Consider the following 19,198-nt stretch of genomic DNA (forward strand, 5'->3'; position numbering starts at 1 on the left):
AAAAACTAAAGCACACTGAAAGTTGTAGACATATCAGCTTATATAAGAGAGAGTGGGTTTTTTATATATATATATATATATATATATATATATATATATATAATGAAAATGTAATACATATACATATATTATTTTTCTTGATTTACTTAAGTGACATAAAATGGTATTTCTTTTCTCCTCAATTTATTTCTTTAACATAACATTGTATACATATCTGTTATAATACTGCTTTGAAGTTTATAATATGCATAGATATTTTATATATATATAGTTTATATGTGTGTATGTTAATATATATACAAACACACATACATATATTTTGAAACAGAGTCATGTGTATGTTCACACATGCACACACAAAAGAGACTATTTTGGGACAGTCTTTATTTTGCTACCATTATACTAACATTAACCTGAAATAGATTTGAATAATTTAAAATAAACATGGAAATTCTTATAAACACCAGTCATGTGTGCATCTGTGTTTACTTAACAATATCAATGTTTATTTTGTATGTTATGTCAATGTAAATGTTTAGTAAAACTAAAATAGACAAATGAGATACACAGTATTTAGAAAATAACAGATTTACAAAACAAATTGCTGTAAAATTATAGATATAAATTCATACATATGTATACATATGTAACAATTTTGTGTAATTATATATGAACTAAACATTTTGATATTGATTTTTTTATTAGTGGTCAAGATTATGGATTTTTGAGTCAATCTTCTGGATTGAATCTAAGTTCAGTTATCTGTTATCTAGAAGAAACTAGAGACTTACTAAGCCTTCTCAAAGACATAATTAAATGATCTGTAAAACAGGTTTAAAAAGCAAATGCTATTTTGAATTGATTTAAAAGAAAATATGGGTTGCTGTACAACTAAATAATGACTATAAATTATTTGGTACAGTGCCAAAAAGAGTTGGTATACTTATTAGATTTAGAAATAGCTACTAGTTCAATGTTTTTAAGTTTTACATGTTTTCATTAAGTTTATTTATATTAATTAATCCACAAATCAGAAAGGGAGTGTTTGTCTCAAAACCGTGTTCATAATGTATCATGCAAACTTTTGATTCTTAGTTTCTCATAATGTCTCCCTGTTATGGGCCCTGTGAAGGTATTTGACTGTAGTCTGGGAAAGATTTCCACATTACTTTTCATGACCATGACTTATTCTTGTATGCTCAAGGTTGTTCCCAATGAGTGGTGTCAGTCTCCACTCAATATCAGAAGAACATTTGTGTAGCTTTCTGTCTGATATGTTGGATTTTGGTGATTTACTTCTTTCTGTGGTTAATATGCTCAGGTCACAATTCAGAAGCACCACACACCTCTTGCCTTACTACTTGCCCCTGTAGTTAGACACTCTCGCCTTACATCCTCCTGAGTATCTGTGTTCCTCCAGAGATAAAAACAAATGCTTGTAAGAGACTGCACAGTGTGAATTATACTATAATAGCATTAAGTAGTTCATCTTTCCTTTCAACCTCATTCTCTTTTGGTCTTTGATTTCACACTGAATTTTCAGCTTATTTACTTATTTGTTTATTTTCAGACTGGGTCTAGCTATGTTTTCTAGGCTGGTCTTGAACTTGTGAAAGCAATCAATCTTCCTGTCCAAGCCTCCCTACAAGCTGGGACTACAGGCATGTTCCACCACACCTGGCAACGTTTTCATCTTTGGTGCCCCCTTTGGTCACAATCTCATCATTCTCTCTGACAGAGATGATCTTTTCAAGGCCTACATTAACATTCTCTTTAATAAATCATAATTTTTGCACACCACCCTTCCTACTTAACAGGAGATAGTAGGGTCAGCATACTTACAGATTAGGCAAATTCACAGTGCATCATTTGATTAGTATCGGTTTTGCTTTTCGTTTCTTGCAAATGACATTTTTTGAAATGAGTAATATATGAAAGTCAAGGATAAAATCCAAGTGACTATATGCAAAAGAGAAGAAATGCAAAAGAGGCAGACATGGGAATATTTACTCAGGGCTCTTTTGAGGACACTTTTGAAATTAAGATTATCAGAAATTTTTATCCTAATAAAGATGTTCCTGTAGTACCATAAATTTTCGTAATAAAACCTTATCGCTATACATAATATCACCTTCTGTTACACATAGTTTTAACATATCTCTGGACTTCAAGATCCAAATAAAATAATACCTGACCAATTAGTGAATTAATTTCAAAGGAAGATACCTATTCTCTTTTATTGGAAATGCCCAGTATGGCTCTGTGCACCAATGTGAAAACACTATATTAATTTATTATCATGTATAGGTAAACAGCAATATTTTTTTTCCTGTGGTGCTGGGGATCGAACCCAGGGCCTTGTGCATGCAAGGCAAGCACTGTACCGACTGAGCTATCTCCCCAGCCCCAGTAATTTTTAAATTGAGAAATAGGTAGCATATTTAATTGATTTGACTTGAAAATTCAATTAAAAAGCAACAATGCATAATAAGTGTCATTAAATCCTACCCTTTTCATTTGCTGTACTTGGCTAAAAAGTAGTTTTATGTACATAGTTATATAGACATAGTTATATGGACATCCACACCTCTTCTTATATGCAAAAATTATCAATTGGCAACACTCTTAATAGTTTATAAAATAGTAAGTGTAGTGGAACGTGCTTGGCTCTTTAACTTGGGGTCACACTGTACCACACTTCAGTAGAAAACCTAACTAGTAAATAGTTTGACAGGAGCCAACATGAAAAGGTACTTATTGGGAAGAATTTTTAATATATTCCAGAAAACTAAATTTATATACATTTATTCCAACATTTATATAAAAATAGAAATACAATCCAAAACAAAAATAGAAACATTAAGGAAACTTTGATAATATCCCAACTACAACATTTTCATGTCTCTGAGTCTAACTGTTTTTGTAGGATTCCTTTGTATTCATTCCTTTTTTTTCATTATAGCCTAACCATGCCTGAAAATCTAATACCTATGCCTGAAGGAACTCTGTAAGAACCTGAACCTGTTCATAGGTACAATGGACATATATACTTGATGTTCGTTTAATCTTCCAGGTATATCTTCCACTTGAGTTTTTTAATAGTGCTAAGATATAACCTGGTACTCCTGCACAAACTTGTACAATGAAACTTAAAGAAAAAGTAAAATTTTACCTTGCCTGAAAGAGAAATCAGTGATTGATTTCTGCATCTTTTATTCATAAATTGTGTAAATTATATAACTTGGAGTAAAATAAGTTCAATTATATTCTAGTTAGCAGTCAGAGGATAAATTCATAGGTGGAATACATCTCATTTAAATAATATTAAGAAAGAGATAGGGAGTTTTAGGTTAAATATAATGGTCAGTTTTACTTTGATAATGTAGTTGTTTTGGTTTTGAATAATTGCAGATTTTCAAGAAAGAGTGATACTCTATATTCAACCCTGCTATTTGTAACAGGAAGTAACGAAGGAAGTCAAAGAATGAGAATGATTGACTTATTTCTCTCATCAGTGTTTTGTTGTTCTGTTCAAATGCACATCATGATTTTTTTTCTGACTCTGACAAACACTTCTTCCAAACTTGCTTGCTATCTGTAGATTCCTGAGCAAAGTTATTGAACAATATTTTGTTTCTGTGTTGCATAAAACTTCTATTTGTTTACCCCAAAAGTCCCCAAATTACATTGACCTAAAGGACAGCCTGGATTCATCATGAACCTCCTTAAGGCAGCCTTCACATCCTTGTTCCTCAGGCTGTAGATCATGGGGTTCAGCATGGGGATGACCAGGGTGTAAAACACGGATGCCATTTTATCAGTGTCTAATGAGTAGTTAGTTCGAGGCTGCAAATACATGAACAGCAGAGTCCCATAGAAAACCGTGACTGCCGTCATGTGCGAAGCACAGGTGGAGAAGGCTTTTTTCCTTCCCTCTGATGAACGCATCCTTAGAATAGACAAAACAATGTTGAAATACGATACTAGAACTATAGTCATAGAAAAAACAATATTTGAAGCTGCAGATATAAAGACTACTGTTTCTGGAATGTAAGTATCAGAGCAAGACAATGTTAACAGAGGCATAATATCACAATAAAAATGATTGATGACATTGGAAGCACAGTAAGACACAGAGAACACACAAGGTGTAACCACAATAGCTGTACAAAATCCATAGAGGTAGGTGAGGGACACCAGCAGATTGCAGATCCTCTGAGATACCACCACCATGTAGAGCAGGGGGTTGCAAATGGCCACGTAGCGGTCATAGGCCATCACTGCCAGCATGAAAACCTCAGCTACAATGAAAACCAGGAATCCTCCCAGTTGGGTGGCACATTCAAAGTACGAGGAGGTTTTCTTACTTAGCAAAAAATTGACCAGCATTTTAGGGGCAATGATGGTCGAGTTGCTAAAATTTATAAAGGCCAGATGTCGAAGGAAAAAGTACATGGGGGTCTGAAACCGAGAGTCAACACTGGTGAGGGTGATGATGCCCAGGTTCCCCATCATAGTCAGCCCATAGATGATCAGGAAGAGCAGGAAGAGAGGAATTTGCAACTCTGGAAGATCTGAGATTCCTATGAGAATGAACTCAGTCACCTGGGAGAGATTTCCAGGAGCCATGAAGGTACTGGAAATTCACCTATATCGGGAGAAAAAGAAGTAGTTATGAATTTAAAGAATCCTTTTATAGAACTGTCATTAGAGAGCAAGGACAAATCCTAGAGTGAGATTTTCTTGAATCATATACTCTCCTAGCTCAGTTATTACACTAAAAGTTTGTCAAATAAGTATACTTTCCCATTGCCTGTGGAGAGAAAAAGCAAATAGGATACATTAAGTGATGGTCCAACATCATGTAAGAGTTTGAAGAGCAACTCCCTTGCAATCTAATTGAATTCTGAATATGTTTCTACCTTGCAAACCTTTCGATTACTATCATGTATTTTGCAATAAAAGGCCTAACTAAGTGTTATGTCCTCAAGTGAACCAAGGTTTCCTTGTGATTGCTTAATCTGGGATGTCTTGTTCTTTATCAAGAGTATTCTGGGTACAGCCTGCCCCAGTTTCTTTATTCCATCTTTTTCTTACATGTATGTGTAAGAGATATATGAACTTGCAAATTATACCACCCATGTAAGTTAGCTGGTTTTTCTTTTCTGCCATTTTAATTAAGTCAGACAAAAATACATGAAGGTGCATTCTCAGATCTTTTTTCAACTTTCTGATTCTCTCATTGGCCTTTAATAGATAAAATCAGTGTAATTTGTGTCATTTTTTGTAAATCATTGATGTGGTTTACTAGATTCTGCTTTTAATTCCACCTCTCTCTTTTCTTCTTCTTCTTGTCTATATGTATTCTTCAAATCATTTCCATGCACTTATTTTAGTCACTATTTTTATTTATAAAACTTAATATTATTTATAAAATAAAAATACATGGGGTCTTTAGTTGACCCATTATTATATTTTTCTTGCTGATATTTTTATTATTATAATAATTATCCTTATTTTATACAGATAATTGTATTAGATAGATTTACCATAGAATTACTTGCTATTTAAATATGGCCAAATATTTTCTTAGAATTATTTATTTTAATGATGGCCACCTACCCCTAGCTAAAACAATGGGATCTCTTTGCATTCACAATTGATAGTTCCAGTGGTGGACACTTACAGCAACAAGTCCTATGGTAGTTCCTTATCAAAAAACTTCAAATTAAACTTATGTTATGACTGTATCATCATAAATACTGAAATAGTAAAAACCCAGAGCTATTAACTTGTTCTCTCCTTTTAAAAAGAATAAAATAGGTTGAAAAAGAGAAAATTATTCTGAAATAAGAAAAATAATGAAATGACGATTTAAGAAGAACCAGAGAAATAAGACCAAAATAATTCCTAATACTATTGAATATCTGATGTCGGTTTTTTTTTTTTTTCCCCTGAGACCAAATATCCTTCATCCCCTTGGTTTATTTGAATTATCTTCTCATTTAATTATCAATCATATAGTTCTTTACTTGATGCTCTTCCAGACCATGTTCAAGCTTCAGGACCCTTGTCCCTCACCTCATGAACCTACTTTTCCAAAAATAGGAATAGTCTGTTACTTGAAATTTGCTATGACAGCAGATTTTAAATGCTATCACTACAAAAAAAAAAAAAAAAAAAGAAATGATAGTCATGTTAGGTGACAAAGAGGGAATTATCCTAATTATTGCACTTATTTCACAATGTGTGTATGTGTCTCAAATATCATGTTGCTTGTCTTAAATATATACAGTTCTATTTGCCAATATTTGTGTTACAGTTTACATATAATAAAATGCCATGACTTTTGAAAAATGACATTTGTGAGAATTTTTATGTAGCTTGGCAGCATTGGGTCAGGAATCAAGATTACTTGAGTCATTTTCTGATTTAATTCCACACAATTTTCACTTTGAGTATTACAGTGGATTAAACAAGTATGATTTGGAAAATGCATATACTTGAAATTAAAAAGTGTCTACTCAAACAACGAAGAGAATACGAGATGTCAAAAAGCCATTTATTTGCTGAACGAGCGCCTACAATGTGAATGATGCTGTGTTAGCACTGAGTCTGTGACACTGTGTAGACAATCTTATGACAAAGACAAAATAGACATGGAAGCAAATGAAATTAACCTTTTCATGCATCAATCTCTTCTAATAGGTATTGTCAGAGCTGCATATTTTTCAAAATAATGATGCCATTCCCAGTAGATGACAAGAAAACCTACCCTGAGGTTGCTAATCATAAATCAACTTTTTAAAAAAAATCAGGCAGGAAGCTATCATAAGTCAAATTTTGCTGTAGTGTGAAGATTTGGGTAGAGGGTACAGAATTATCTGCATTTTTGAATGGCACCTAATTAAAAATCTTCCAAAATGCCCACCATACAATAGATACATAATATATTAACTTAAGTTTAATGACCGCCTTCAGTGTTTATATATCTGGAAAAGTTCTGTATTCAGCAAAAATATTCTTGGTCAATGGGTGTTGCATGACCAAATACTGCCCCATCTTTTCTAGAAAGTCATTTTCTGATTTAATTCAGGAATGGGGAATGGAACTGAAGGAAACCTAAGTAAAAAATATAAACGTAGATCTTCATTAAAGTAGATGATTAAGTCAGTGAGTTAATGACAAAACAAAGCGGTGTCAGTAATGGAAAGAAAATTGCGGTCTGCATGTCAGCCTTGCACATTAACGCTTTTGACAGCAGAAAACTGTATTAAAAGGCAGAACTACTTTTGCAGAGTACAGGGTCTCTGAGGATCTTTGGGGATAGCCCATCTTAAGCTGTGTGTCCTTAGAAATGTCAAAGACCAATGTTGCAACTTACCTTCCTGAATGTCTGCTTTGGCTTCCCATGATTTTAATCCTGACAGGTTGCTACAGAATGGATTTAAATTATCTTTTCCACCCTTGAGACTAATTTTTTGAAGTTCTAATCTAATTCAAATATAAACTAATTACACATCATTAACTGAGGCAGAGTGCCTTGCACCTCTGTTAATTATTCTCAGAAAATCCACTAGGAAGAATAAAACACACGTCATGCCTCACTATAACTAAATAAAAATTTGTGTTCTCACAGAATCCTGAAAATCATAGGTATGCCTTGGCCAGAATTTCAGTGTCACAATGCCATGTGCATATTAGGTGTATAACACACACCAGTACATAATTCATGAGTGAATAAAACAATGACTTTCTAGAAAAGATGGGGCAGTATTTGGTCATGCAACACCCATTGACCAAGAATATTTTTGCTGAATACAGAACTTTTCCAGATATATAAACATAGGCTGGCATAAGGCAACACATTATAACCCCTATTATTTCTTCCAAGAAATTAGTAGCACATAATTTATTCTTATGTTTATATGAATTTTTTATTTTGATTGTTTTCCAAGGTTGCTCTTTATCACTTAATTCTAAAAATTTTATGGAGATGCACATTGATGTCATTTGTTTCTGTTTATCCTTCTTGGAACTATTTTAGTCATTTACATCTCTGGTATTATGTTTTAAAAATAATTTTGGGAGGGAATTCTGGCCAGCATTTCTTCCCATGTTTTATTCCTGCCCTATGTATACTCTTCTTTTCGCTTGAACCTACTATTATACACTACTAGGTAAATTGTGCCTCGTCTACAGTAGACCACTGAGATTATTTTCATGATTCAATTCAGAATTTTGTTTTCTTTCTGTCTTTATTTTAGGTAGCATCTTTTTTTTTTTCCCCAGTGGTGGGTGTGATACCGGGGATTGAACTCTGGGGCATTCAACCACTGAGCTACATTCCCAGCTCTATTTTGTATTTTATTTAGATACAGGGTCTCAGTGAGTTGCTTAGTGCCTTGATGTTGCTGAGGCTGACTTTGAACTCGAGATCCTCCTGCCTCAGCCTCCAGAGTCACTGGGATTATAGGCATGTGCCATTGCTCCTGGTTTAGGTAAGAAGCTCAGGTAGCATCTTAAATGACTCATTTAAGCTGACATCTTTTCTTTATCAGTATATAATCTGATATTATTAGAGTCAATAAACACTTGCTCATGATATTCTTTTTTTAGTTTTAGAAATTGAGTTTTTCAGAATCTTTAATTTGGTCCTTATAATACTAATGTTTTTGTTAAATTATAAAGCACCTTGGATTACACAGTTTGAATGAACTTGCTGCTGATTCTCTCATCACTGTCATTTCAGGATTTATTTTAATTATCTCTTGGATAGAGTCACATTCTGTAGCTTCCTCATGAATCTAATATTTTGTATTAGATGCTGAATATTTTGAATTTTATGCAATTTTTTTTGTTTTGATTTGTTTCCATAAAAAAGTCAAATGTTTTAAACAAGAATCAGTTGTGTCAACTTGAGACTTATTTTCAAGTTCTTAGAAAAGTGCAAAGCAGCTTTAAACTCTGAAACCTGTACCAGATGTCCTGGTGTTGGACAAGAACCCACACTAGATATTTGGAATTTGCATGTCTTCCTGCCCTGTGTTTATATCTGGGAAAAGTCTAGCTCACAGTATCCTGGTCACTCTTTTGACACACTTGTAAATATCCAGTGCTGACATGTGCAATTCTGAATTCAACCACAAACTCAGGGGGAGTTTGTGTGGAGGAAAGTATTCATGATGATAGTGACATATAGGATAATAGAGAGTGATATGACCAAAGTATGCTTCCGTTACCTGTAATCAATTTAAATATAAAATATTATTTTCTGACTAAAGGAAAAAGATTGAAAATATGGGGAACACATAAAAAAGAACACATGTTCTAAATATATGATGTCTGCAGGACTCTCGCTTCATTTACATTATTATTTTAGGTTCAGAACATACAATGAAAATAAACATTACAAGGTATTTGTCCAAACAACAAAACCCTGCAAAACAGTTAGTTAACACAGAGTTTAATGTCTTCCCATTGAGAGAATAAAAATGACCATAGAAGTACTGAAGGAATATTGAACCGAGCAAGAAATGTTAAGAAAGAAGTGAAATTTAATTTAATTGAAATCTGAAATACGAGGGTTAATTTGGGTAGAAATAAAGGAAATAATCTAGTTTTCTGTACGGTATCATGAATTTTTGAAGTAATAAATAAAGAATATATTCATATATGTTAGACGCAGTGTCAACTGACATTGCCTTTATCAAAGTTAATTGGAGCAACTTTGCATATTAAATATCAAATACAAAATTTGCATTGATTCTTAAAGACCCTGTGGAAGGCATTTTTTACTTCTTTGTTCCTAATGCTGTAGATCAAAGGGTTAAGCATGGGGATCACTAAAGTGTAAAATACAGAGGCCAGTTTATCAGTTTCAAAGGAGTGAGTGGATTTGGGCTGCACATACATAAAAAGTAGAGACCCATAGAACACCACCACCACTGTCAGATGAGACCCACACGTGGAGAAAGCTTTTTTCCTGCTTTCTGCAGAATGCATTCGACATATGGCAAGCAGAATCAGAATGTAGGATACCAAGATGACCAGGAGGGATGAGAATAAATTAAATGCTGAAAACAGTATGATCAATAATTCTATATCCCGTGCATCTGAGCAGAGCATAAGTAACAAGGGTACATCATCACAGTAGAAATGACTGATAACCTTGGAGCCACAGAAGGTCAGTATGAAAATCTTAACAGTGATCATCAGAGCCTGAAAGATGCTGTAGAGGTATGGAATGCCCACCAGCACATGGCAGAGTCTCTGAGACATGATGACATTGTAGAGCAGAGGGTTGCAGATGGCCACATAGCGGTCATAGGCCATGGTGGACAAGATGAAAAGTTCACTGATAATGAAAGTAATGAAGAAAGCCATCTGGGTGGCACATGCATAAAAGGAAATGGTATTTTGATCAACAAAAAAATTCACCATCATCTTGGGATAAATGACAGTGGAATCTCCAAGATCAATGAAAGCCAGATGTCTGATAAAAAAATACATAGGCGTGTGCAGGTGGGAGTCCAGCTTGGTCAGAATGATCATGCCCAGGTTGCCCACCACTGTGACTGTGTAGATGATGAGGAAGACCCCAAAGAAGGGAAGCTGCAGCTCAGGCCGCCTTGAGACTCCAGTCAGAATGAACTCAGTCAGCAGTGTTTGGTTCTGTTGGCCCATTTGGTCCTGTTCTCCTTCCTTGGACAAAACAGAGGTGTTGTTATCAACATCATTTAGAATCATCAAAACAAATTATAATATTCATAAACAGGATAGAAATTTTTATGTCTACATAGGATAGAATAATTATTTCAACATCTGATTCTAAAAGTTAAATGAAAGATAAAATTTTGAAAAGCAGGGATCCTTGTGATCCCTCTGTTATGTCATAAATTCTGAATAGAATCAGCAATATTTGGAGTATAATTATTGGTCACAAAACCATGTAGATATTAATATAGAAACATCAGTCTTCATATCATCTATACAATGGACTCAAATTTTTCTTCATATAATTCCATTTTGTTAGACAATTTTTGTGTAGTTTTGGTACGCTTAAAGATAGAGGAGCAGAAACATGAAACAAATTAAATTTAAATATTGGATACCTCATTTCTACTTGAAAACCCTGTATAGGCTTTTAACAACAAACTCACAAAGATATATTTTTTTTCAAACTTGCAAAGGCAAGATATGTTAGCCACAATCAATTAAACTCACTATCTCTTTCCATTCTGACTTACACTATATGACAGTTTAACAAATAACATGGTGCTTTAACATGTCTCCAGGCATTTATGGGGTCCAATTAACAGGGAATTGTGATAAGGATAGTAGTGTACATTGAGATTTGTGAGTATATATGAAGGTTCAAAATTAATGACATTAATCAATGCTATTTGTACATCAGAATGTACAAAGTGTTATTAAAAACACTCATTTGAATGTCCTTATATTTTATTAATAAAGTTAATATATTTATATATTTATGTGGTTTTTAAGCCATGGTTTATTCATACTGAAACTTTAACATTCTTTTTCTATTCAAAATCACAGTTATTTCTCAAGTTGTGTGTAATTTTACTTTTTCTTTGAAAAAAAAATCCTTAATTGATTAGTACAGGTTTTAAGACACACAACACATTGATATATTGCTGCTAAAATATATCACTTAGGTCTATGTAAATGGATTTTGACTATTAAGGTTTATGTGCTTTATTTCATTTTACTTAACACTATTAAGATGACAGGGTCTATGGGTAATTTAAGACATATATTTGAGCATTTATTATATTGTGTATTAGTAACTGCTAAATTATTTTTGGAATTTATAATGGAATATTTTGAGATCATAACTCCCGACTTTGAGAAATTTCAGTATTGACAAAATTAATATGAAAAGTCAATGAAAGAATATACAACTGATCTGATTAAACATAATGAGCCTATTCTAGACTAATATCTTGAATTCTCTTCCTATCACATTCAGAGTTTTCTCAACGAAAACAGAACGGTTTAGCTATGAGTTTCCATTTGAGAATTAATTGGATATCAGCAGACTCAGATAAAATGCAGAAGAGAGTGAGTATTTAGCAAGATGCCAAGGTCAGCCTGCACAACTGTCGGGTAGAAACTTCTGGGAACCTACCAAAAGGTTCAGGCCTGTAGACTGGAGCAGCTGCAATCCAGATCCACCTGGTGGCATTTGGCAGCAGCGCTAGAATCTGTTTATGTTGGGGTTAGTCTGGAGGGTGACTCTGGAGATTGCCGAGTCATTTCCATTCCATATTCCAGGATGAGTTTCTGCTCTTTCTGCATTGCTAATCCTCTAATTTCAGGTCCCTTCCCCACCCAAGAACAAGAACCATAAACTTGCCTCCTTTTTTTTTTTTTTTTTTTTTTTTGCGGTGCTGGGGATTGAACCCAGGGCCTTGTGCTTCCAAGGAAAGCACTCTACCAACTGAGCTATATCCCCAGCCCTTGAAAAGGTCGTTTTGAATTTACAGGGTCACAGAGTCTACTATTTTCGATGTTTACTATGGAATAGAAAATACAGTGGATGGAGAGAAGAAATTCAGATTTCCAGTATCAATCTTCGGATTTTGAAGGATTAAATTTTTCCAATAATTATTATTATTATTTTTGGGGATAGAAAATGAAAAAAGTTGAATTATTATTATTATTATTATTATTATTATTATTATTTTACAAATATTGCCAACTTGAAGAAAACATGCTAAGCAATAAATCCAAACCCAAAAAACCAAAGTCAGAATGCTTTTTCTGATATCTGGATGTTAATTCAAAATAAGGATTGGGAGGATGCTAGGGAAAAATAGAGTTACTTTAAACTAGTCAATATTTTGCTTCTTTAAAAAAATCTGTCTCCATTTTCAGTGCCAATTATTACATCCCTCCAAAAATGTCTGGATTCCTTTACCTTGCCTTTCTTCCTGGCAAGAACATCTCTAGTCTCCTCTGAATATCTTGATACATATTCAGTATTTCCACATTAGGCTAACCATTAGGACAGAGAGATGCAAAAGTTATGCAGAGGAAGGACTGGTCTTCCAGTTTTTATTCATGCTCGTACCAGGAATTATCTGGGATTCAGGAGTTTCTCCATAACTTCATAACTCTTAAAAATCATTCTATTTATTTGCATCATGTATTTGCACTTTTGATGAAATATCACCATAGAACAGCTCATCTTAAAAGGTTCTTTTTAAAAAATGTGTTTTTAAGTATTCATATTAAAATGATTTATTTATCAAATATTTCATAATATATACAGTAAATGTTATTTTTCATTTATCTCAAAATCAGATGAAATTGGACATCTGGCATTTCATCAGGATATCCTAATCTTAGAAAGATTCAAATTGATGAAATCAGTGTTGAATTTTTTTAATAGATTCCCTAACTTACTTTTCACTTGTAATATCTAAATAACACATCCAACTCTCACAAGTAAAATACTTCTAAGACATTTGTTTAGTCCCTAGAATTTTGTGCCCTGAAAACAAAAAATTCATCCAATGAACAGCAGATAACAAGGGAGATAGTGAATTTTTGTAGTGAATTGAATGAATCCATGCCAACTGTATGTCATTAATCATACAGTTAGAATCTGGGAGTAATAGGAAAATACCAAACCCAAGTGATTATGCAAGTCCATAACAATACTTATCCACTCACCTCCAATGAAGAATCAGATTTTCTTCTCCTAAAAAACTCCTACTTTTTCTTTGTATGAGAAGAATTTATGGGTTTCTTCCTTATCTGTGATCTTCCCTGAGGAAATAGCATGTAATGCATTCCATTCGTTATATCGAAATTATCTAAGTGACTTAAAAAAAATAAAAAGAGCTTTGATGACACCCCTACATGTTCCCCAGTGATAAAATGTAAGGGACAAACTCACAGAAAGGTGCAAAACAACATAATGATCTGAATGGTTCCCTGGAGACTTGACTGACTTGAAGGCATTCATCCACCTGCTTACTTGGAGGAAAACATGAGCATAATCATAGAAAATACTTTTGACAACAGCTTTATCCATGCGAAATAGAACAATTCTAAAACCATTTTGAAATTATCACTGTCTTCTAGAATTTTTCTCTTCAACTTACTTTTCAAATAAAATAGGTAGTAGGCACTGAATTAAAAATGTGCAATTTAGCTGATTCATGTGAGCTAGAGATTGCCATTTCCTTATAGAAAAGACACCTAAAGGAAAACAAACTATATAATTTTCTTTAAGTTACATAAATGAAGACTAATAGGTTTGAAAATAAAGCTTAATTAATTTCTAAATGGTACCTTTTATTTTCTTTCTGTAACAGTTGTCGTCATGCAATGGGTTTTAACTTGATGTCTACCCAATAGTGGGATTTTCTGAGCTGTAATTCCACAACTGTTGGAAAAAGTTCAGTATAGTCATGTTGAGAGTGAAATCTGCAGAATATCATCGCTTATCTCTCCTATCTCTCACAACATTTATGCATGATTTCTCCTTATTGACTTGCATATGTGTAAGAATTGGGGAAAATTTATACATAGTGAACCTTGGAACTTTTTTGAACTAAATTATGATTTGACAAAATAAGATTAGATATATTAATACTGGCACCAAGATAATAGATTATTTTTGTTTGTGATCTTTTTTTGGGGGGGGCGGTGCTGGAGATCAAACCCAGGGCCTTGTGTTTATAAGGCAAGCACTCTACCAACTGAGCTATCTCTCCAGCCCAATAGATTATTTTTAATGCTAAATAGTTTTCTCTTGTGCTTTTTAACATCCACACCATAGACCTTCCATCACAGGGAAGTTTACACGTACCTTAACCATCAAACAATATTCTTCCATCCTCAGGCAATGGTTTCTCTGAATTTTATTCCTAGATTGTGTTCTCTGCTTTCACTTTCATATACGTGAAATCACACAGTATCTGCTTTGGATTTTGCTTAATTCATTCAGCATATTTGCTTTGACATTCATTCATGTTGCATTTGTATTGCTGAATGATACCCCATTGTATTAATATCGAAAGAATTTTTAATCCAGCACCTTACAATAGGTAGTTTTTGATTATTATGGTAAATCTAGTATACATACTTTTATATAAGCTTACTTGTTGACAAATACATTAATTTCTCTTGGTTATACATTTAAGTATGGAATTTCTAGATTATAAGGTATATAAATATATATGTATGTGTGTATATATTTACATATATATATATATATATATATATATATAATTCAGAAGCAATTGACAAGTTTCCAAATCCATTGGAACATTTTGCATAACTAACAACTATGTTGGAGTTCCATTTTTTTCTCCAAATCCTTGTCAGTATTTAGTAAAGCTTTCTAAATATTAAATTCAGAAATTAGAATTAGCAGAAAATAGTATGTCATTGTGGTTTTAATTGTATTCACCTTATGAAAATGATAATGAACACTTTTCCTCATCCTTGTTGGTTGTATACAAATTTTTTCTTTTCAAAGTGTCTGAATCGATACCCATTTTAATTTGGATTTTCTAGATTGAGTTTTTGAATTTTTATATGTATTTAGATAAAACTACTTTTTCAGATTATCTTCTAGAAACATTTTTGTATTGACCTTATGTTTAGGTTTTTGTCCAAATATACAAAGATGATCTGTGAGACCACTAAGGAGGACATAAAACTCTCTCCAACCCCAGACCACCACAGGCAGAATGCAGTTTTGGATGGTTTTGGATGTGTGGCATGGAAAAGGTAAGAGAAGTAAAAAAAACTAATAAAGTCATGATCCAAGATCAGGTGTACAGGATCTTCCATAGACAGCAGCAGAACTAAGAATCAGATTCTGTTCCCATTTTAAGTTTCATTTTGATTTTCTTGAATTATTAAGTGTCAAGAAATCATGGATTCTTTCTTGGACATTGTGAGTTAAGCTCTGGAGATATTTGAATTTGTTATAGTTTTGTGGAAGAGTTTTTTGTTGTTGTTATGGAAGTAATTAACATGGTTTGACTCAGATTGCAAACTATTTTGGGGGAGATCATACAATCATCAGAGGATGAGTCTAACATTGTCTGTGCTACTGGAATTTACCACACACTTAAATAATGTCAGTGAATTGTGCAGAATTCATATTTCAATTATAGATCGTCTCTCATTGGCTATATACTTCCTGGAATTCATCCAAATTTCCTGTGTCTGTGGATGTCCTGATTCTTTGTGGTTTTGAGGTCAGAAAGGCAGTGGGTTTTATACATCCCTTTTGTATTTAGACACCTCTCTACTGGTTTTTGCAATTGCTACACATTGCAATGGTGTACAAGGATTTCCTTTGCTCCACAACATTGCCAGCAATTGTTACCATTAGTGTTTTAGATAATACCATCCTAGTAGGTGTGAGGGGACTACATCTCACTGATTTACATTTGCTTTTCTATCATGATTAGTGATATTGAACACCTTTCTTATATATGTTGGTGACTTTATGTATATTTTGGAGAAATAAATATTCAGATCCATTACCTATTTAAAAAAATGGCTATTTGTTTTTCTCACTTTGAGTTTTGTGAGTTTATTGTATATTTTGACTGTTAACCCTTTATCAGATATTTGGTTTACAAATAATTTCTCCTAATTCATGTTTTTTTTTCATTTGCTGATTGTTTCTTTGGTTGAGAAGATGTTTTATTTTAGTTTTCTGTAATGCTATCTATATTTGCCATTGTAGCCTGAGCTAATGGTGTGGCATCCAAAAATCAATGACAATGTCAGTGTCAGGAAGTTTTTCCACTATGCTCTCCTTCTGATAATGTAATCTGAGAAGAATGAATCTGTCATTTTGTTCTATGTGAATGGCACATTCCAGAATAACATGGTGCCCAACATTCACAATTTCATGTGCTGTTTTTGTCTTCCTCCATGGTATCATTTAGGAGTGCTTTATTTATGCAGGCAATGGACCATTTCTCAAATGCTGGCTTCAGGAAGATGTCTTAACTTGACAAAAAAAAATATGATTTGGGATTGTGATAATTTCTGTTTTCATTAGTTCAGTAGCTTGACAATATTAGAGTCAGTATATTTTGTTGGACATTGTTTGTGCTTGAATTAATATTACAAATTGATGAAACTAACACAAAATGGTATGATTCAAAGAAGCAGAAGTTTATGGGAATAAATATCTACAAGGACTTTGCTTCTTCTGAGAAGATTCTACCTTGTACATCATCCTTATAGACTCTCAACTACAAATCATTAGCAATTTGCCATTTTCATAAGAATTCTGCTGTTTTTTATTTTCTCAAAGATTGATGAACTTCTTGGGACACCTACTAATAAAATGGAATCGTCCCCTTTATTTCTTTTTTAGCATGTTAACTAATGTTAATACCTACTTCCTAGCCACAATAATTTATTTCAGATCTGTTCAATCTATTACCCACTTTCCTTTATTTTGTGACTAATTTCTATTTGAGCAAAGATAAAAGAGGAAGACTGTCACAGTAGAAATGACCAATGACATTGTAGCCACAGAAGGATAAAGTAAAAGCCTTTATGGTGACCAGAAGAGACACGAATGTGCAGTAGAGCTAGGGAATTGTCATCAGCACCTAAAAAACCTCAGTGTCAAAATGGCTCTGTAGAGAAGAATGTTAAAGATGGTCACAGAGGATATGCTTCAGATTAAAATGTTCACTAATAATGAACACAAGAAAGAAATCTTGCTGAGAAGTCAAAAATATTGTAATTTATCTCTATTCATAAAAAATTAGCATCATTACCAAGTTATAGATTAACAAAGCTCAATGAAAAACAGGTATCTGAGAAAATATATAAGTGCATATTTTTAGCCCAGAGTTTACCTTGGTGAGGATGATCCTGCTGAGTTGTCCAGAACTAAACAGACAGAAAAAAAGAAGTCTACAAGTCAGGGCAATGCATGATGACCATTAGAATGAATATTATCTCCATTGTTAGATGGTGAAATTGCATATGGGTTTATCTGAAATCCTATCTGGATATAGACATCGGCATAGGCAATAGATTTCATGTAATATTATCTTGCAGATTGTTTTAACACATATTATAAATAAAATACATGTAGTTTCCAATGTTTGATATTTGAAAATAATACCATCTCTCAGAAAAGATGCATCAATACAAAAAGAGATTGAAGCATAAATATAACAGTAAAATTTACCTCGGTGATTTTATACCAATAGTGTAACTTCTGCTTTGTTGCTATATAATATTTAGAGGCTAGTTATGCTGTTAGACAGCCTAATACCCAGAAGATAATATTCAACCCAAATTGTCAATGGAACTAAGGTGAGTAATCTTGAAGAGAGAGATGATAGATAGGCAGATATATAATATACATATATGAAGCAAATAAAAGAGTTTTTACAATATGAAAACTTCAAGAACTAATATAAGGACAATCAAAATAGAATTTGTAAATATTTTCTATGTGTCATATACAAAACACATGTACAAAATGTCATTTTATTATGATATTCTCCTATTTTAGCAACCAAGTAGACTATTACTGTGGGTATTCATAATACATAGCTTAATCTCAAACTCAAGATCTTGTAATACAAATATAGATAATGTTATCATATGTAACATGGGAAAATAGCAATATACACAAAAAGATTATTAAATATAATTAAGTACAATTGGTTTAAGCTCTTCAAATAAAAGATGGTATAGCCAGAATAAATATTTTTAAAATTATATTATCCAAGATGCCTCTAAAATAACCATGCCATCTAAAAGAGAACCATTTTTTTCATACTATTGTTTTAGTGTAGTAAAATACAATGAAAACAGTCTAAGGAAGATACCTCACTAAGCAACAATTGACAGAAACAAATATACAGTTTACTTATTAAATATATAGTTTAATATGTGTTTAACAAAATGTGAAGTTCTGTAGAATAATGAACCAATCAATCATGAAGCATTAAATTACAAGAGAGGAATGACAGAAAGGAATTCACATTTTATTAAGATCTAAACTGTGAGAGGCAGCTTGGGTACACATAAGGGAAGTAATACATGTTATAATTAGATTTTGCTCCAGAGCTAAAAGAAATGCAATTATTTTGAGAAGTATCATCAAGTGACAGGTGCCTTTTTCATGTTTTTTTATAAAAATATTCCATACTGAATA

General features: G+C 32.9%; 2 protein-coding genes across 2 annotated transcripts; both read right to left on the reverse strand.

Moving 5' to 3' along the window:
* Nucleotides 1-3,654: 3,654 nt before the first annotated feature.
* Nucleotides 3,655-4,629, reverse strand: LOC124959110 (olfactory receptor 8J3-like). The gene has a single exon (XM_047517750.1). The coding sequence runs from the start codon at nucleotides 4,627-4,629 to the stop codon at nucleotides 3,655-3,657; it is 975 nt and encodes a 324-aa protein (XP_047373706.1).
* Nucleotides 4,630-9,744: 5,115 nt separating this feature from the next.
* Nucleotides 9,745-10,692, reverse strand: LOC124959818 (olfactory receptor 8K5-like). Its single transcript, XM_047518247.1, has one exon. The coding sequence runs from the start codon at nucleotides 10,684-10,686 to the stop codon at nucleotides 9,745-9,747; it is 942 nt and encodes a 313-aa protein (XP_047374203.1). The 5' UTR covers nucleotides 10,687-10,692.
* Between the last annotated feature and the right edge of the window lie 8,506 nt (nucleotides 10,693-19,198).

The sequence above is a fragment of the Sciurus carolinensis genome, chromosome 11 (assembly GCF_902686445.1).
Source record: "Sciurus carolinensis chromosome 11, mSciCar1.2, whole genome shotgun sequence".
NCBI lineage: Eukaryota > Metazoa > Chordata > Mammalia > Rodentia > Sciuridae > Sciurus > Sciurus carolinensis.